The sequence below is a fragment of the Aspergillus pseudoviridinutans genome, assembly GCF_018340605.1.
Source record: "Aspergillus pseudoviridinutans IFM 55266 DNA, scaffold_4, whole genome shotgun sequence".
Taxonomy (NCBI): Eukaryota; Fungi; Ascomycota; class Eurotiomycetes; order Eurotiales; family Aspergillaceae; genus Aspergillus; species Aspergillus pseudoviridinutans.
This window is the reverse complement of record NW_025091284.1, coordinates 628591-648642: the sequence shown is the minus strand read 5'-3', so window position 1 is coordinate 648642 and position 20052 is coordinate 628591. Positions and strand designations below refer to the sequence as shown.

The 20052-nt window shown below is 49.5% G+C and overlaps 7 protein-coding genes across 7 annotated transcripts; 2 read left to right on the top strand and 5 right to left on the bottom strand.

Moving 5' to 3' along the window:
* Positions 1-43: 43 nt before the first annotated feature.
* Asppvi_005662 (cytochrome P450) lies at positions 44-2031 on the top strand (the record flags this gene model as incomplete). The annotated part of the gene is made up of 9 exons (XM_043301578.1): positions 44-314; positions 360-423; positions 477-738; positions 797-920; positions 972-1063; positions 1112-1432; positions 1485-1595; positions 1652-1812; positions 1866-2031. The coding sequence occupies 9 exons, from the start codon at positions 44-46 to the stop codon at positions 2029-2031; spliced, it is 1572 nt and encodes a 523-aa protein (XP_043157513.1).
* A 475-nt stretch (positions 2032-2506) lies between these two features.
* Asppvi_005661 (siderophore) lies at positions 2507-4584 on the top strand (the record flags this gene model as incomplete). Its single annotated transcript, XM_043301577.1, has 6 exons — positions 2507-2921; positions 2977-3077; positions 3129-3838; positions 3890-4346; positions 4399-4434; positions 4489-4584. The coding sequence occupies 6 exons, from the start codon at positions 2507-2509 to the stop codon at positions 4582-4584; spliced, it is 1815 nt and encodes a 604-aa protein (XP_043157512.1).
* Positions 4585-5753: 1169 nt separating this feature from the next.
* Asppvi_005660 (uncharacterized protein) lies at positions 5754-6709 on the bottom strand (the record flags this gene model as incomplete). Its single annotated transcript, XM_043301576.1, has 3 exons — positions 5754-5796; positions 5851-6337; positions 6391-6709. 3 exons carry the CDS (start codon positions 6707-6709, stop codon positions 5754-5756), a joined length of 849 nt encoding a protein of 282 aa, XP_043157511.1.
* Positions 6710-10703: 3994 nt separating this feature from the next.
* Positions 10704-11740, bottom strand: Asppvi_005659 (glycoside hydrolase family 43 protein; the record flags this gene model as incomplete). The annotated part of the gene is made up of 2 exons (XM_043301575.1): positions 10704-11332; positions 11380-11740. The coding sequence occupies 2 exons, from the start codon at positions 11738-11740 to the stop codon at positions 10704-10706; spliced, it is 990 nt and encodes a 329-aa protein (XP_043157510.1).
* A 760-nt stretch (positions 11741-12500) lies between these two features.
* On the bottom strand, positions 12501-12800 carry Asppvi_005658 (uncharacterized protein; the record flags this gene model as incomplete). The annotated part of the gene is made up of 1 exon (XM_043301574.1): positions 12501-12800. One exon carries the CDS (start codon positions 12798-12800, stop codon positions 12501-12503), a length of 300 nt encoding a protein of 99 aa, XP_043157509.1.
* Positions 12801-14137: 1337 nt separating this feature from the next.
* Positions 14138-15954, bottom strand: Asppvi_005657 (putative MFS hexose transporter; the record flags this gene model as incomplete). The annotated part of the gene is made up of 5 exons (XM_043301573.1): positions 14138-14634; positions 14685-15119; positions 15179-15540; positions 15594-15725; positions 15782-15954. The coding sequence occupies 5 exons, from the start codon at positions 15952-15954 to the stop codon at positions 14138-14140; spliced, it is 1599 nt and encodes a 532-aa protein (XP_043157508.1).
* Positions 15955-19491: 3537 nt separating this feature from the next.
* Positions 19492-19851, bottom strand: Asppvi_005656 (putative sterigmatocystin biosynthesis cytochrome P450 monooxygenase; the record flags this gene model as incomplete). Its single annotated transcript, XM_043301572.1, has 2 exons — positions 19492-19703; positions 19755-19851. 2 exons carry the CDS (start codon positions 19849-19851, stop codon positions 19492-19494), a joined length of 309 nt encoding a protein of 102 aa, XP_043157507.1.
* Positions 19852-20052: the final 201 nt, after the last annotated feature.

Below are 20052 nucleotides of genomic sequence, written 5' to 3'. Positions count from 1 at the left end.
CTAGAACAACTCTCTTGGTGCTTCCTGTGACCAAAAAGTTAGGATGGCACAATCCAACACAATTTGGGCCATTTCTGGCCACCACACCATCAGCGTAGATACTTTCCAAACCTTGTCGAATCGAGCACCCGGACTCCTTCTCGGAGCATTGCTTTTCTATCTCTTCTACAAGTACACCAGACGGATCTACTTCCACCCATTGAGCGGCATTCCTGGGCCTCGTCTGGCGGCGGCGACTCATCTGTACGAAGCCTACTATAACATTCTGCGGCAAGGATTGTCCAAGCGTGCCATTCAATTGCACAGAACATACAGTTAGTGTTTAGCCCGGATATTGTGACCCTCGCTAACTATATCAGATTCCCCAGTTATCCGGATCGGGACCAATCGTGTCCACGTGGGTGATCCCAACTACTATCATACGTATATGCCAATCCTTCAACCCTAATATCAGGACATCAATTGACCAAGGCTAGAATCTACAACTCAGGCAGCGACTACTGCAAAGACCCTGGCGTCTACAAGTTGCTCGGCATCGATGGATCGATCCTTACCATCACCGATCCCGAGGAGCACAAGCAATACCGCAGCATCGTCAGTTCCTTGTTCTCCCGGAAGACGGCCGATGACCTTGCCCCGATGATAGCGGCGTTGCTGAACAAGTCGGCCGAGTCGATGGCGCTTCAGGGGAGAGATGGCAACCCTTCCGTCATCCAACGCGTCTACCGGTCACTCGCGGTAAGACAGCGCATCCCTGGCTGGACTGAAATCCTTCTGACCGGCTGGATCCTCACAGGCGGATATGGTGTCGTATCTGCTATTCAATCGGCCGCTGGGTTTGATCGACTCACCCCAGGATGCGGATCACTACCACTCATTTATGTTGAGCATTGACCGGTTTACTGCCATAACCTGGCCGAGTAAGCTAGCAATTCCTGTGCCACGGAGAGGTCGCTGACTGCAACACTCAGGAATCTACTACCCTGTTTTGAACTGGGTCATTGATTCCTTTCCTACCTTTGTGGTGGAGAGACTTCAACCAGGACTGAGGAACTTACAGGAGGTCGGTCTCCGCCATGTCGCTGAGTTCACTACCATCTGACTTTTCCAGCTCTTTAAACAATGGCTAGACGAGTGCATCGCCGCACACGACGCGGGAAAGCCCGTTGAAAGCCGCAGCACCTACTTCGACTTGATGATTGAAGCGAAACGTAAGACCGGCGAGCCGCTCCGCCCGGACCAACTCTTCGACGATATCCTGAATTACCTCGTGGCCGGCATGGAGGCGACCAGCTACGTGCTCTCCTTCGGGACATACTTCTTGCTCAACAAGCCAGATGCGAAGGCAAAGCTGGAGGCAGAGCTGCGGGAGGCGAGCCCCTTCATTCGCGAGGAATTCGACCATCGCAGGATCATGGCGTTGCCTTATCTGGTATGTTCCCTTGGCCGGATCATTTTCTCAATCACAATCTGAATTCTTCCAGACGGCAGTGGTGAAAGAGTGTCTCCGGTTGAGTAATACCGTGCCGGGCTTCCTTCCGAGGATCGTTCCAAAGGGTGGAGTGGATATCGGCGGTTACCACATTCCCGGTGGGGTAAGTAAAATATATTCCGTTAATGGAGGACGAAAATCTGACATGAGGTCCAATAGACTCAGATATCGATGATCCATCCTGTCGTCGAACTGAACGAAGAGATTTTCCCGAACCCGCACGAATTCATCCCCGAGCGCTGGCTGGGCGACAACGGCCACGATCTGGGAAAGTGGGCGATTGCATTCAGCAAGGGAAGAAGGCAATGCATCGGCACAAAGTATGTATTTCTTGAAATCCCCAGTGAACTTTTAAGCTAAACAGGGTGTTTAGTTTGGCGTATATGATGCTGTATACGTCCATTGCCGTGGTATTTTCCCGGCTCGAGATGGAGCTGTACGAGACGACAGCGGCGGATATGGAGATCATTGACCAGTTTGCGCCAATCATCCAGGGCGTGGTCAAGGTGACGATCACCAAGGATCGCTGGAGGGAATAGCTGGAGGGGACAGGCACGACATAGGAGGGGCAGGAATAGGATACTCTCTGTATTGCGTGGTGCCCTGCCTTACGAAACAGTATTTTGAATTTGCAATTTACTAGCTGTCATTTACCCATGTTTTGGATGCGATCTGCATCTCCACCGTCCGGTCACTCCCGTGTCCACTTCCACGGCACAGACGGGGCTAAGACCTGTAAATCTGGGAAATTTAGTCCATCTGCCAAGAGGAACTATGTATTACATTCCTGCATAGGTGGAACAGGCGGAGTACAAGTGTTCCTGCAAGCCACAGTCACAAAATCGCGCAGCCCGCCAGTCTCGAATGGGCCATGCAGGTGCCGCTTGGTGTTTAGGAGCAAACTACAGTGTCAGTTAATTCCAGCTAGAGCTCACCTCATCAGGTCATCGAGGTTCTCAATCTTCATAGAGCTTCCGTAAATCCCGTGACAGCCCCAGCAGCATCTGACTGAAAATGACTGTGCCGCCGGTACGCGAACGAGCCTCGTTCGAGGTAACCAAACGCCTTCTCTGTCAGATTCTGAACGAAGGTCTGGTCAGCGGGACGTTAGAGACATTCGAGCCCGAAGGCCCGTACCTGTGTCTGTTCAGCAACGGCTGCGTCACAGAGAAGCCAGGAAAATGCATCCGTGTCCGACTCCAGCCCAGCGCGCGGGCTGGGATCTTCATCCGCTCAGGGCGCATCGTGTCGCTGGTGCGCCCGGAGATGTTGCAAATGCCCGTCACTCTCGTGGATGGGCCGTTTGAAGGGCGGGAGCTTCGTTCGGGGCCTCTGTTTCAGTTTGCAAGTAGCCTGTTCACGGAGCATGTCGAGGCGACAACGTTGGAAGAGATAGCGTCGGGATTGGAGAATAGTGAGGCGAATACAGGTTCGCACAGACTCTCCTGTCTCCCTCTCCTAAGTGATACTGATAAAATGCGCAGAAAAGTGGCTGGAACTGCACTCCTCGCCTGAGCCATTACACCTCAACTCGCCGTCAATCATGTGGGAACGGGCGCTGATCTGGGGACACCCGACGCATCCGGTATGTGGTCTCCCCTCTTTGATGTCGGTCAGCTTGTCTAATCGTCATCAGTTTCACAGACTGTGCTATGCACAGGAAGGCCTAGCTCCAGTTGAACCCAACGACCTGCCCGAGTTCCTCACGCCAACACTGGCCTTCGTATCCGTCTTACGGGCAGAGATCTCCCTCGCAGGCCCATTCGAGGAGTCGCTGCAGCCTCTTCTGGCGCAGCTGGAAGTCCCCCCTCCCGAGAGCGCTGACAGAGTCATTGTCCCCTGTCTCCGTCTCCAACTCCCCTGTGTCTTCCGCCACTTCCCCAGTGCCGTCGTGGTGAAGACAGTTTCCGGCTGCGCAGATACGCAAGCCTCGATGCGCACCCTCACCCTACGTCCAGAACTCAACTTCCCCTATCACATCAAACTGTCCATTGCCTGCCAGATCACTTCGGATGTGCGGGCGATCCGCCCCTGCCAGACCCTCGGGGGCCAGCTGGTCAGGAAGCAGCTGCGCAAATTCTTCCCGCCGGATCTGTGGTGGTTCAAAGAGGTTGCGTCTGTGTCGGGGAGCCAGACGGTGCAGGGAGACACGCAAGAAAACGAAGACAAAGCGCGTCATATCGGCTGTATTCTGCGTGAGGACTTGGAGGCTCGAGCGAACGCGAACAATGAGGCGCTGATCATCGCGGGGTCGCTGGCTCAGCAGCCCGCGAACGATTCCCGGACACACGCGGAGATTGTCTTTGGTCTTGAGACTGTCGAGCAGAAGCATGAGTGGCTCAGAGAGTAAATATTTCTCCTAGAGTGCGATAGAAAAGGAGACTAATATCCGTCCAGGTATGTGGCGGGCTTGTTGCGCGCTGTCCTCCCTTCGCTGGTGCAGTATGGCATCGGGATGGAGGCCCATGGACAAAACACCCTGGTTCGCGTGTGTCGCCAGACCAAAAAAATCACCGGCTTCGTCGTCCGAGACTTCGAAGGCATCAAGGTGCATGTCCCCACACTTGAGAAACTCGGCATAAAGCTGTGCATGACCTCTCCAGGCTGCACGAAAAATCTGGAGAACATCTGGAGCAAGATTCACCATGCCATCTTCCAGAACCACCTGGGGAATCTGGTCTACGCGCTCGGTCTGGACTGCCATGATGGATGGACGATCATCCGGGACGAGCTCACTGGTGCCCTGAAGCCGGACATGGATCCGCGGGCCAAGGAGTTGTATGACTTTATCCTTCAGGATACGATGCCGTTTAAGTGCTTTTTGAGAATGCGGATGAGCGAGCACTTTAATGATGTGAGGTTTCCCAGTATTTGGTATGATCGTGCTGACTTTTTCCTCGGTGTAGTATGACGGCGATGAACAGGATGCACCGGGCGCCAAGGTAACATGTTCTATTCTGTTTAAGTCGAATCATTACTGACAGTCCTTTGCCTAGCGTGACGAGAGACCGCTGCCTAATGCCCTTCTCATGGGTTCTGATAAATGGGAGAAGATCTTGGATGATCATGCACAGAGAATGCGCTGGACTTGAGGATTATCGGCCGCGGCACCTGACTTATAGCTGTTAGACACTGTGTTGACTGCAGTGATGTCACATGTATTCATTCATTCATGTAGCATTTGGAGTGAGTCTGCAACTGCTGAGGGGACAGCGTGACACTCCTGCTGTTAAGTCAATGTTCCCGCTGAACAAGTAGGTTATATGGAATGGAGCGCTGTAGGGTTGGGCGAGGGGTTACATTCGACAACGATCATACCAAGCACTGATTCTGACAGACACTGACTAGCAGTGTGCCACTCAAAGGATAAATCCTTCCTGATCGATCCGTAATGTGCAGCAGAAGATGCCAATAGACTGTCCTCTCTTACGGAGCACTCTCCAGATCATGAATCATGTTTCCATAGATAGGTAATACTAAAGTTACATATAAATGTAAAGGACATTAATTATTTAGTAACTTAAGTAGGAGGATAACTATAAACTTACTGATAACTTACTATAAGCTCTTATAAGTAGAATAATAGCTATATCTATAGCTTCTATAGTCTATCTTTTCTTATACTACCTCTATCTCTGCTCTTATATTTCTTCTTTTATGATATTACGTTCTCTTGTATACTACATCCCTCCTGACCCTTGAACGTTCTAATTTTAGTTTAGAGTACCTTAAGGCTAATAAATAAGTTAGATACTTAAGGTTATAGTCTATAATAAAATAGGATCTTTATCAGAGGCCCTAGGAGCAGTAGGTTATTATAATCATATTATAATATATAGTAGATGGTAGAGTTCTATAAACTTAAATTCTAGCTATAGGAGAAGAGCTATAATTATTTATTATTATTCAAGCTATAGAGTAACAGGGAAGTCAACTATATATATATAGTATAGTCTAGCTATTAGTTAGCCTGTTAATATATAGCAGTGGCTGTCTTCCTGTTTCTCTCAATAACCACAAGTAAGGATATCAGCAGTGTATACAATTGTTCAGGTGCCTGCCAATAGCTGTGAATCATATGAAGTCGTTACCTAGTTTCTTCTTAGGGCCAGTGTGTTTTAATGTATGCATAGAGGTTCTTAAGCAGTAGAAGTAGGGCCTGAAATGTGCTGTGTATTAACAGATACAAACATGGTGTCGATAATATGTAATTGCATGAACATCCCTTGATTGCTGGTGATGTTGTGCTATGAAAGTTTGACTACGGTGTCACCTGCAAAAAAACGACAAGCAGTGCCGCATACCTGATTGATCTGTCAGTAACTCGAAATCTCATATCACAAGCAGGCAGCACTTACGCTGCAGTCGCTCCTAGGGCTTCAAACGGTCGCGCAGTCGTAACGAATGCCGTAAACACAAGAAATGCGAAAATGAAGCAGGTGATGATGATCAATTTATGAACCTTCCCATCCACAAAGGCCAAAGCCCATAGAGGTACCATGACCATTGCCAATCCCAGGACCAACATGGCCCAGGTATACAGCTTAGCTGTCTTCTCTTCATCGAGTAGAATGGTGCCACTGTCAATGTAGCGCATATCATCGCCCGATGGCCGCCGTGCGAGCCAGGTGCGACCTGTAAGGAAAAGTCGCTGCGGTCTTCGACTAACATAGCTGTCATCTCTCTCAGTAACATAAATTAGATCGCTTGTATGGTCAAGATATCCCGTCTCCTCGTCGTGAATAGCGTTCGGCCAGCCTCTCAGCCAATTTTTCACGCTCGTAGTGTCCCTATGGTAAACAGCGCGTCGCTTGGATAGCTGAGAGTACGTAGAAATGTATTCGTCTAGAAAAAATGAGAAGATCATCCCGATGGACATTGCTTATGACTGAGTTTACTGTAAGCCTTGAGTCTTTTCTGCAACTCCCATACTAGCTCCATGCGTTTCGTCGATGTCTCCTGTCGGAAAGACCCATTGTGTTTATCAGGCGCAGAGGGCTGGGCAACCTCCAAGTCCAGCTTGTCTAGTTCAACTTCGAGCTCAATAATGTAGTCCTGCATGGCCAGGAGAACACGAGCATTTAGGGTTCGGAAAAGGCGAACATGAAGGAAATTTGCATGTGAGCCCAAGAATCGTGAGTATTCCCGATAACCAAGATATTTCCATGCCTTCTCATAGGCTGTTTCTCGATCCACAGCACCCACTAGGCCTGACATGATTCCGTAGTAGTCTGCTAGCGAAGCCCAGTCATTTGAAGCTTATCAAAAGTCAAGTAGTAAAGTATGCTCGACAGCTCGATGATGAAGCATCCTTCATAATAAGCAGCTAAATATTAACAGAGGGAACTGAACAAATGCGAGGTCTGCACCACTAGAAAGACGCCACGTTACCATTATCAGTCATCTCCAATCACCTTCCGAGAAAGCTGCAGACGATTGGGTAGTTAGCAACAAGGCTGGAGCTGACTCATACTCAAGAGTGCTGCATTCATATATGCTTGCTGGATGGGTGTGCAGAGTCGAATCCCATCACTGTTGACCTCACTTTCCACCAAATCCTTTCGTTAAATAGCCTTCCTTGTGCCCACTGCAAAATCACCAGAAAGATGTACTGTTTAGCTGATGCGGCGCCAGTTGAAGTCAGTCTTGATGTCATGAAAGTGTGACAGATCTGTGTACGCTAATCATGCATGCTGTAGTTTCTGCGCAGACCTCCGAATCCTCCTCCCACGAAGCCAAAGCCACCGCCAACCGCGGAGCCTGTCATCAGCACAGAAACAAGAGGGAAAGGATGGGAGACTTGATGAGTTCCTGGCCCTATAGACGTTGGGATGCGCAACTTTATCGAACTTCTCCGATCTAAATTCGGGGCGTGTCCGCAGATAAACTTGGTATTCACAAGTACACAAGTCTGATCAATATACTTCCTGCTTGGCTGCTAGTGAGATCAGCTACCATCTAAGCAGTAACCAAGGCGTAAAGCTTGTGTATATTTCCATACCATTAAGGCGGTATCGCATCTCTTTGATTGCCATGTTATGTCTGAAAGAGTGGCCCTAAAAAGAGCGAGAGAACAAAAAATTGTATGAATGGAGCCTTAGGACAGAGTATAGACAGTGCAGTAGTATAACGCACGAATGCAATCTAAGTAGTTAGAGAGAATCCAGAAGATATTGTAACTATCCAACAGCAGTTGTCATCAGCGAGATGTTCTGAGTAAGTACATCTACGAGTCAATAAACAAAGTCCCCTTTCAAACCCAAGAGCAAATTCAGGTGCTTTCTTTTCAGTAATGATGCGACTTCAGCAGCAGTTCAAGGGACGGATTATGACATGAGCTTAGAGGAAATATCGTTGAACAATTTTCTATCGGACCAGTGGTTGACATGGAGTTCCGGGGCAAAGAGTGAGGTGAGATGCAATGTAGTAGGGGTCGTTTAGTGTCCACCCCAATTAAGGATTCAACAGTGTAGCTTCCGGACACCATTATCGCAATCAACTATATCATAGCATGCTGCTMCTCTTCTTCGCTCCTTTTTCCAATCTCGCCACGTCCACGATTGCCCTCTCATGGGTTCCACGTCCTATCTCACCGGCTTCGTCCTTGGCAGTGACTTCGAATTATACAGTTTGCCCTCCTGGCAGAGGAATTTTGCTTCGACTGTAACTTTGGCACCAACGGGCGTGGGCGCCGAGTGTGTCACATTGATGCTGGTACCGACGGACAGTTGGTCGAGGTTGAGACAAGGTTGAGGAACTCGTGCGGCGCGGCAATTTCCATGAACGCAATCATGCGGGATGTTGCGAGAACACGAGGAAATTTGTCAACTTCCGCGTCAGAGGATATACCACTTGCAAGGTCAGACGGTTGAACAATCCCCCCCGGCCGATATCAAACAGTAGTGTTCCCCCGAATCCGAGGTGGTGCACATGATGGGGACTGGATTTTCAAGGCCACAGCGCTTTGCATACTTTGCCATTCTCCTTTAACTAGATATGACGTGAAACCGGGGTCGGTAGTCCATCCTTCAGGGACTTCTCAAAGCTAGAGCATATTAGCCTAGATAGTATGACCTAAGAAAATGAAATCATAACTTACAGTTGAAGAGCTGCTCATGGTTGCGAGGTAGTAATCATTAGAGGTAGAGGTGAAGTAGAAAAGAAAGAGGGAAATAATTAAGTGATGAAATATGGATAGGTGACAGTGACATGGTGATGTGGTGACGGTGCTAATATGAGCACTCGAGTCAAATGACACTCATATCATTCACAATCAAAGCCCTAACACAGTATGATGGAGTCCATGATCCAGTATGTCTATAGAAAGATACGCCCTCCATTAATCATTACATCATGGGAACTGCACTAAAGGGACAACTTAATATTATATAATAAATACTGAATAAAGCATATTTGTATAGAAAGCTTAACTATGGACACATAACCAAAGCTTACAAGACATTAAGATCACTAAACCTGTTACATAGTTTCCCTGCTTAAAGTTCGATATACATTTATATTCATTCCCATTCTGTATAGATATCCTACAGTGTGGTTTTCTCATCCTCCGAAGAATTTCCTGGTATTTGAGTCATGAGACAACTTCAAAGACTTGGTCCATAGGCCTACTTCTCCTCATGAGATGTATTCTTCCTCAAATCCAGTAGTTAGGGAATGCTAAGGAGCAGTGAATAACTATATGGGTAATTCTTGCAGGGAATTTGTTGGATTCACCATATACACTGTCTAAGTAGTATATTCACCATGTAGTATCCTTTTTGCCAGTCAACACTTTCTCGCTTTTCTGCTGAGCATTACTTACAACTCCACCTCTCCACCGACATCAACAACACTTCCCCGCGGCTCCAGTAATTCTGGTTGATCTCACACATTGTCTGTTGTCTTTGCTGAACCGCCAAATTCTCTATACCTCCTTTTGCGATTATGGCCTAGCCGAGAGAACGGACGCGAAAGGCCATCGGTAGACAGCTGAATTTGAGGATTGGGTACCAGTTTTCCATGCAACAAGTACAGAAAACAGCCATACCATTTGCAGGAATTTGGGAGCTTACTAACTATGAAATAGATCAACAACTCTCTAGACAATATTCAGGCGCATCCTATCACGTTCGGCGCAGCCCCTGACGGCAGTCACTACCGTGATGCCTCGTTGTGGCCTCGCCAACACGCCCAAAGGTTTTTGCCTCCAAACTGGCCAAGCCAGTATATAGCGAAGTTCCAACTCAATAAATCCCCGTTCAAGAATGTTGAGTTCTGGTTCGTGGCAGACATGCTGGGGCTGTTGCTGGGCCTTCTCGGACCAGCGCAAGCTTGCGCTACAAAGCGCATTTCTATCTGCCACTCACAGCAATGTTCGGCAAATGGTGCCAGCGACTTTCTTCGGCATGCCCCCACAGAGTATTTCAATGTACTTGGAGTACTGCGAGAGACGGCAGGTACTCCCTGGAGCTAGTATGTCTGGATACAACGCGGAGAAGACCAGAACTGGGTCGTGGCTAGCAGTGCTCAACCGGGCAAGATTCTCGGTGATTTCAACAGAGCGCGTTAGACTCAGTGGTTGGTCGCAAGCCTGGTCACCATCCATTCGCAGGCGTGGGGGGATCGTGGCACACCCTTTGGACGGTGTGGGGAGACGTATCCTCTCCGTCGGAATGCTCAGGTTTGCATAATATATCCTCGTCACTAGAGACTTTACTAACTTAGATTAGGGATGCGGCCGAAAAGAGCGCCATACACGGCTTGACATTGTCTGGGCGTGGATTGGGGCAACCGACACCTATGATGACCACCTCTCCGGTCCTGTGAGGAGAAACACGTGGCACCCTTGCTCTAACAGCAAGGCATTAATGGAGACTATGGGAGGTTCGGTTGCAAATTTCAACAAGTAGGATGGTCGGCAGGGAGGAAACGAGGACAAAATCCGCTCGCTATCAGCCTCCAGACGCCCAACCAAATGCTGCGGGTTACGCGAGGAGCCAAATTCGATGGCGTGCCACTCAACGGACAAATATTCTTGATCAATTCATAAGGTGCTGTAGAAGATACCAATACATTATCCTCTCTTACGGAGTACTCTGCGGATCATAAACATACCTCCCCATCCATAGCTAGAAATCTTTTACTCTAGTCTCACAGAGGCAGCCTATATGAACCGTGACTGCGTCATGCCATCATCCTCCAGACCACTGGCCTACTTCCAACTAGGCTCACTGAACACATGACTGAAAGGCAGCGACGTCCCAAGATTCGGGCTCCCATCGCTATGCGCGCTAACCTGCTGGACCATCGTGTACCGGGAATTATCACAAGCACCAGCGCTATTATTCGTCGCGTGGTACGCGATCCACGTCTGCGTGGCATCCGGGCTCTGGAAGAAGGAGTTGTGGCCCGTGCCATAGTTTCCGTTCGCCGAGGACAGCACGCAGCCATTATGCTTGGTCCAGGCACTGGCCGACGTGGGGTTGGTCTTCCCGTCCCAGGTCAACAGACCGAGGCAGTAATACGAAGTCCAGCAGTACGAGGCCGAGTAGGTGATGTATGTGACCCCGTTGAAGTAGAGTGCGACGGGCCCTTCGTTGACGGGTGTGCCGTGCTTCTCGAAATCCATGGTGGGCTGCGAGATGACGTAGATGTCGCCTGTGAGGGAGACATAGTCAGCGCCCAGCTGCTGCAGGCAAATGGACTGGTAGGTTACGCCGTGGAAGCAGGAGAACATGAGGAAGTTGCCGTATGCGTTGGTACGGAGGACGGAGGCGTCGATGGACCATTCGGTTGTTAATTGGCCGGTGTAGGTGAATGTGTCCCAGGGGGTGGAGCCGCCTGACTTGTCAGATTTGCGGACGGGAAAAGGGTCTATGGTGGCTTACCGGTCAGGACGTGAAGCCGTTGGCCGCCCAGATCAGTCGTTTCGCCGGCCGTGTAGTAGATGTACCACTTGCCGCCGAGGTAGTGGACCTCGGGAGCCCAGACGTTGCAGCATCGTGAGGCAGTCGAGGTAGAGTAGACCACTTTCTTTTGAGCGGTCTTGAGACCCTCGATGGTAGTTGCGCGTGTCATCTCCACATCTGTCCATGTTGTTGTCATCAGGTAATAGTAGCCGCCAGTATACACCATGAACGGATCACTTCCTCCCGGGTTGCGTATGGGGTTTGTGAACGCAGAAGTAGCGGGAATTAGAGCTAGGAGCCCTACAAGGGCCGTGATGAGCTTGGAGAAGATGCTCGCCATATTGGCGTTGCGTTATCGCGGATGATCTGCAATGCATAGTCCTCATGGCGTAAATTGATGCAATATTTATAGGACGCCTGAAGAGTCAGTCAACTGCATCTAGGCAATTGGATACGTTCATAGTGTGGCTGGTCGATATTGACCCCGCCGGAGAGTAGCTCCTTTGATACATGCTAGTCCCCAGATTTACCCCGCGATTCGTCATGCAGAACGTGGGTCAAGCTGCGCCACAACACAGTACGGAAAATCTATGTGGATTCGTTTTTCTCTCTTGAAGAGCTCTATTGGTGTAGACAAGGTCTTGATTCGCTGTGGCAGTCTTGGTTGCCAGTAGTGGAGCTCCATTTCGTCTTTTCGCGAGCAACGATTAGAGGAAATATTGCTAGCTGTCTTCTTGGCTTATGCTGAATTATCTGCCAAGGTAATGGTAAATAATAACCAGAAGGAGATATCCAGAACATGGTGGATTCGTGCAGCGGGTAATTCTATTTCCGCTGACTACATGACGGGTAATATAGGATACAATCAATGCCCACGTGGTGAACCACGATGCATCAAAGCCAATAGCTGCCATTGCCGTTTGACCAGTATTGGTAGACCTTATAAAACTTTATAATAGTAGTGATCTAATCCGTGCATCCACACTCCCACACGCGTCCCGTTCCAGCAGCTCTATTGTTATGCGACCCTTGTCCTATTCCCATCAGAAAAGATCACGACGTATAAATTGATTTATTGGCATTGACGTACCAAATAGCTCCTACTTCAAATCTCCTCGCTTTGTATCGGGCTCAAATTCCATCACCTGGAAGCTCTTGATATCGGACTCCAGCTTGGAGGATCCGGCCTCTCCGATCGAGAATTCAAACTTCTCGCATTCGTCGTCTGAGAAGAACATAACCTTCTGGTTCGTTTGCAGGTCGCTAACGGTCACTCCATCACCCTTGGCCAGGTCCGCAGAAGTGCAGTAGTCGGATTCGGAGCCGGCCCAGTATCCGGTGGTGACTTTCCAGGCGCTGACGGCGAGGGGGAGTGCGAGAAGGACAGCGGCGAACTTCATGGTGATCGATCGGATTAGAAGATTGGTTCTACCAAGGTATGTTGGGAGGAAAGGAAGTGAGTGGTAGAGATATGTGGTTGATGAAGAGAAAGGCGTTGTTTATATGGTTGGAATGGGAGCCACCAGAATTGAGATGTGGCTAGCTGAAAAGGCATGAAGATGGTCATTATGAATGTGAGTTGTCTCATTAAGTCTTCACTTCACTCGCCGTATGATTCGCTAACACGTGTAGTTCACTGTAAGGGATATCATAATGTTACACAATCCACAGCCAATGAAAATAACTTCAAGTGTGATCGTCACTGGGTTGTTTGTCCCTGCAGTGGTTGCTGAATGGTTTAATAAATTTCGTTGCAGGCTGAAACTTGCCTATGGACACCTTTTGGCTGTTCGATGGCTATAAAAACTGAGTGCCCTCCCCCTGCTACAGTATGCGTCGTAGGTGATTGTTAGTACTTGCTCATATCCCTTATCTCTTGACTCCACAAACGAGGAACATATATATTGATCAATTGGCATTATAGTAGGTCCAATACAGTGCACTGTACAGGGTTGCACGGAAGATGGATATTTCTTGCTGGTAGAGCGTTTGGAAACATGCCCCTGATTCCCAGCGATCGTTCCACCAACTTCCATATCAGGGTTATTCGATACGTCTCAGCAATAGGCCACCGGATGCAGAGCCGAAGACATGTTCCTTGTGTAGAATGAAGCATGTACGTTCGATATCAGGTCCTTGTTGGCCTCGATCGGTCGGAGAAGCACGGACTCAACCACGCCGTTCACTTGGTGAATGTTCCTGCAGTAGTTTTAAGGTCCAGGTAGTAGTAAAGTAAGAAATGAATATTCCACCCATCAGAGCCCGCGATCTGCAGGCACGAGGTGGTCTCTTGACCCTAAAGACACACTTTCATGCAAGGGGTGGATTCTGCTATGTTGCCATGGAATGAAAGCCCGTCGGATGGGTGAGCATTCTTCGGGACACATATCCCATAATGTTATTGTACGATAACGAGCCTCAATAAAGACGGAGAAATCCAATGTTGCTAGAGCTTAATGCGCTGCTTGTGGACGAAGGTTTATTATATACTGATGAATCGGTACAGCTATTGGCTATGGGCTGGATAAGCGAAGAGGGGACTATTTATGACCTTCATTTGTGGGTAAAGGTACTGACAAATGTCTAGGAGCGACGAGACTACGCCGACTATAGCAAGCATACGGGAGGAAGAGATTGGACTGTGAGGCTTGAAGACAGACCTCGGTATTATAAATATAGCTAGAATCAACCCAACACCACATCCACTACATCCCACGTTACTTGTCAAAGACACAGATCAAGCAGCCGACTTGCCAGTAACAGTCTCGTGGTACGTGGCCTCGGCCTCGACCTCCTTCTCGACCTGGTGCAGATCAATATGCGCAATGGCGTCCTCGCCGTCGAAGATCCGCGCCACCTCCTCAAGGGTGTTACCCTTGGTCTCAACGTAGAAGAAGTAGACGAAAATCAACTCGCAGAAGTTCCAGAGGGTGTAGAAAAGCATAAAGTTCCAGTGGTGGGGGAGGTTGGTCCAGGCGACCATGTTGGTCTGGTTACCGAGGGCAAGAATAGCCTGGACGGTGATGTTCATGATCATCATACCCTTGGCACGGAGCTGGAAGGGCAGGACCTCGAGGGCGTAGGCGATGAGTAGACCGGAGAAACCGATGTCGTAGAAGACGCCGAACAGCCAGATGAAGACGAGCTGCGCGTAGCCAGAGCCGGTGTTGGTCTCGCCGGAGTTCTCATACACGGCACCGGTGATGGTCCAGCACACGAAGGAGCCGACCATGCCTGCGACGATTAGTTTGATGGTAAGAAGAATAGACCAGAGGGGGACAAACCGGAGATAGAGGTCAGGAATAGAGGGCGACGACCAAAGTTGTCGACCTGGGTGGCGGCCGCCACCGTGACAATAATATCGAGGATGGTCTTGCCGGTGCTCAGGGCCAACTTCTGGTTCTGGTTGGTGATGCCGGCACCCTCGTAGATCTGGTTCATGTAGTTGGAGAACAGAGCATTACCCGAGTACTGGGAGATGATACCCAGAGAGATGATAATGGCCAGACGCCACAGGTTACCCTTGGTGCGGAAGAAGTCGATGTAGCTGCTCTTCGAACCGGCCTCCTTCTCCAGACGGATGGTCTCCTTGATCTCACGGTATTCGAACTGCACGACGGTGTTCAGGACATCGCCACCACCGTGGTACTTGGTGAGGACAGCGAGGGCCTCCTCGTGGCGCTCCTTGTTGATGAGGTAACGAGGAGATTCGGGGATCCCTAGAAGCCGTGCCGATTAGCAATACTCTATGAATAAAGCGGTACAGAGGATGACTTACAGTAGATAAAAATGAGCTGGATGACCGAGGGAATAATCTGCAGCAATGTGATAGACCGCCAGGACCACTCGCTCGTAACGTACGAGGTACCCCAACCAATGACGGAGACGAGCAGAGCACCGGCGTTCCAGAGACAGTTGTAGATGGTAGTAACCGGACCACGGTGCTGAGGATGAACGATCTCGACGAGCAGCAGGGGAGAGCACATCTGGGCCAGGGAGTTGCCGAAACCCAGGATGAACCGACCAGCGATGTACATGTTGTAGCCGGTGGAAGCAGTGCCTACAATACCTCCGATGACCATGAAGATGCACCCCAAGATGATGGCGGTTTTACGGCCGAAGCGATCGGCAATGTATGGACTGGAGGTTGGCGTTAGAATTTCCTGCTCCTGGCCAGGGGCTGGAGAACATACGTGATGAAGAAACTGATAATGGAACCAATATTGAACATGTTGACCAGGAGACCCAGCCAGTTGTTCTCCTTCACCTTGGGGGAGAAGAAGTTGTTCCAGTTGTCCATCATCTGCGAAGTATTGACAAGCATACTATAATTGAAGCTGGTTAGTTTTATAATTGCTTTGTCCCTGGCAGAGATACATACCCGTCGTAACCGGTGGTGGCAGAAGCTACCATCAGCGCCGCCGCCATCATGTACAGCTTGCGCAGGTGAGGCTCCCTCTTCCAGTCGACTTTCTCGAACTGGGGAGCCTCAGCCTGGGCCATCTGTACCTTTTCCTGTGCGCCCTTGGCGCCGATGCTGGCGATCTGAACCATTGTGACTGTGTTGCTAGCAAATGCACCTGTGGGACGAACACGAGAGGACTGATCAAGAGCGAGAAAATGGCGGGGTAGCAGCTACATATTATAGCACTGAATCTGGGGAGAGACACGAGGATGGAGCACGCTGCCCTTGACCCGGCTTGGTCAAAGCTTGGGACGAGGCAAAGCATAACAAAAGGGCTGCAGGGAAAAATATGGACGCCACCAGATGGCATGAGTGATTGGTGTGATGAATTGAGCCGGAGACTACCTCGCCTACGGTGTCTAGCGTGATATCCGGGGAACAGCGAGAACGAACTGGATAAAAGGAGTGTTGCAGACTGGGATCAGGAGGGACTAGGCGAGCAGTCCCCATGAGGTGATTGGATTGATCCAGCAAGCCAAGGAGCGCCTGGACAAGCTAATATCACGGCCAGAGCGCTTGGCGTCTCGCTTGGGTTGACAGTTTTTCGGCTGGACGGGCCGTATCCGTTTTGTCCACCTTTGTCAGTATGTCCGTTGTCGAGAAGTTTGAGAGATCGAGGAGCGTATGTGAGGGCTTTCATTCTTGCTATCAAGTTATTTCTTTATGTTCTCTGATATGACAGTTCTCTTGTATCTGACACAACGGGAGACCTGGCTGAATTTCTCCGTGTCCAGAGACTTGGCCTTTTTGATCCTGGGCAGTTCCACCAGCCCCGTGTCTCTCCCCGGGTAAAATAGCGGGTCTTCAGGATAAACTCGAGCACAGAGACTCGTCTTTGGTTAGTTCTCCGGTTTGAGTTTGATCCCCGCATTCTTTAGTTGGAGCAAATGAAATCTTTTTCTGTCCTTGTGCTGTCCGCCTTTACCCTGTCAGCCCACCAAATCTCAGCCGAGGCTAGATTCATGAAGCCCTTGCAGCATACCTTAGCCTGTCTACACTACGATTCTGGATTCAACAGCCTGTACGGAATATATTCAGTTCTACTGGTGTCGGGATGCTTTCAGCCTGGAGAGACCTGTCATGAGTCTGTCAGACACGCGATCTCAAAAATGTCAAGTTCGAAATATCTCGCCTAACGGGCTAATACGGTAATATGTAATACACGAGATTCTTCCGGTCAGATGAGACCAATCCCCTCAATTTGAAACAGTAAATGCTTCGTATCCTGCGCTGATATTTCCCCATAGGTACTTGCCACAAGACACCAAACGTTAATTCCACTGATCAAATGAGATTCAGCAGTGATATTAACAGGGTCTTTAGCTCCTCCTCAACACAAATCTCAGCCATAGTCCAGTAAATTTTACGCCACTGTTGGAATTCCAAGCATGAGTCAACAGTTATAGCCCAAAGTAGGAATGTACTTTGTAACCATTCTTGCTCACCACGGGCCGTTACCCCGGCACACGAAAGTTGCACGTACACAGCAATGTTGGGCCTCTGGTCTATTCTCATGTATGCCTTACCTCTCAACGTAGTGGCGACACGGGAAATTAAGCGAACATCGCTAGTCGTTTATCGCTGAGCATGTGAACTTCGAACCATGTGGCCCGGTGTTAGTTATCTGGGTGCGTGATCGGATGGATCTCGGTCAGAGTCCAGTTCGCGTATTGCTCGAGAGTCTGGCCCGATGAGGAGTGAAACCGGGAACCCGTGACAGACACGCCGCAGACTAGACTGGAGAGCACAGAAGAATTCCTCCCCGGGCCAGAAATAACGGCGAGCTACTGGTTTACCGGTTGTTGATTGAGTGGAGCTCTTGTTTAGGCTATCAGAACAGCTGACTCTGACAGCTTTTGTGGCAATCTCGGTGGATGGATCATATACAATTAGGCAGACTCTGATTTAGGCGACTATTGCACCAGCAGTTTACTTGCGTTTCGGCTCCAGTAATTAGTCCAAAGCAGAGTAATCAGGATGTAGCTATCCTTGCTGTCATTCTAGATGAATTGCCGCTTGCTCGTCTCGGCTCTTGTCCCTGATTCTCTGTCGGGCAGCCACCGAGCTCTCTTATGGCAAGGTTCAATCCCTGTTTGGCGGCTGTACAGGTCTTGATTTCAGACCAGACATGAAGACATGCGCCAATAGCGTACATCATGTAAATAATAGTTCTGTTGGTAGGTCTGTGCGCTGATTCCAAATACGGTCTCATGCTCAGTCAGGCAGTAGAGACCAGATAGCTGATTATTTGGCCCCGGTAAGCTAGAGCAGCACATTTGCAGACAAGCCGACAAGGATGACAGGCGTAAGCAATATCAGGCGATCCACAGAGAAAGCAACGAACTATTGCAGGCTCGTGGTAGTTGTTGGCACCAGTCTGGACTTGATCCTAGTAACATTGAAGCTATTGAATTGAGCCTGCTTGATCGGCATTGAGGGACCGCTCGGTCATCCCCCTACAATCCTGCCAACAGATTACATTTCTTGGACTCGATGGCGGGTCTCGACTTTTGTTTGGTTATCTGGTAGATAGTCCTATCTCGTCTCGTTAGATTGGCATGGCGCATTGACATTTCACAAGCCTCTCCTGAGTTCCCTCATCTTCACATCGACTGAGGGGAAGCAGGACTGGAAGAGCCTGAACAGCACCTGTCGATTTGGTCAGAAGCAATCACTGACATCCAGTCAAAATAGTATCTGTTCAATTTCGAGCTGAAGGTGGTCTTGCTATGTCTAAGACATTGCTCACCACATGCATCAATGCCTCATTACTGCGTGGATATGTCTGGGCTATTACTGTAGACCGCTGAGCTCCATTTTCTGTCACCGACAAAGCGATACATCCTACTAAATCTGCTGTTTTCAGAGTTCTTGACACTTTACTCGATACCTTTTACCGCTGCGGTACCCCTCTCAGCCAGGGGCAACCGTGTCAGGGTACCTCTCATGCACGAGTCCAAAGCTCTTCGATCGGGTGTGCTTTCCGATGTCCCGAGAAGTATCTTCAGTGGTCCTGGAGCTTCAAAATCCGCCCATGAAAATAATGATACAGGGAACTTGAAGGTGATATCTTTGTATACGGTACCAATCCCATAGATGGGTTGATTATATGGACTCGTGCTATTTATGGTCTTACATTTATGAAAACACAACGCGTGAAAGTCGCTGCAATATAATCTCAGCTCACCTCAGCCACCTCCTCGATGATCGCCATGACCCTCTCGCAGCCTAAGGTTGCACATCAAGGGACCCCTCTCCCATATAACAAATATTTCTGGTCTTCCCACTCACATCTCTCCTCACACAGTTCCAGGTCGAAAGTCCAAAGCATCCGTGCAAGTATCATCCGCGTCTCGGCGTAAGCCAAGTCACCTTTGCATGCTCCACCCTCTTGCTCCTCGCCTCCATAAATGATCCTGGGTGAAGCGTGAGAATCGCCTTGAACACCACCGGGTACTGAAGCAGCCTCGCAGGAACGGAATCACCTCCACAGCCCCAAACATCTTCGCCACCCAGTGATGATACTCCGAGCTATCCAACCCCCCAAACGGCTCGCCAAAAGCAAGATCCGCGATTAGGTCGAACGTCGTCAGATTATACCACTTGCCCATATCCGCCGCCCTCGCCTACTTCGCGAATCCCTTCAGTCGCTCGATCAGTTTATCGATGTACTGTGTGACAATGCATACCCGTGCCTGCAGGCCCTTGGCTGAAAATGCGTGCGAGAGCATCTTGCGGAAATGACCATGGTCCACGTCGTTGGCGCCGAAGATGTCCTTGCCTCTGTTGGGGAGACTTGCACTTTTGGGAGTTGGCGGTGGCAATGTCCATAGATATCCTTCCCGGCTTGCGCGGTGACTAAGGAGACCTCATCTGGACCGGAGCGTACCACGTCGCCGTATTTCTTGTGCCAGGAGCGGAGGTCTAGGTCTAGTCTCCCGCCGATGGCTGAAAGGTGCTGCAGGAGCCGAAATGCGATCCACCATTTTGGTCTGGGGATGTGCCTTAATGGATGGAAGTAGATGGTTTTGATGCCTGGTAAGAATATATATGTAAAGTAATGACACAGCTGCGAGTATTAAGAACATCATGGCTTATCATGACTGCAAGAATCTGTTTCCAAGATCCATCGGGAATTCCTCAGTCTTAAAGCTTCTTGAATTGGGTTGTGCAATTCTCAAGACGCC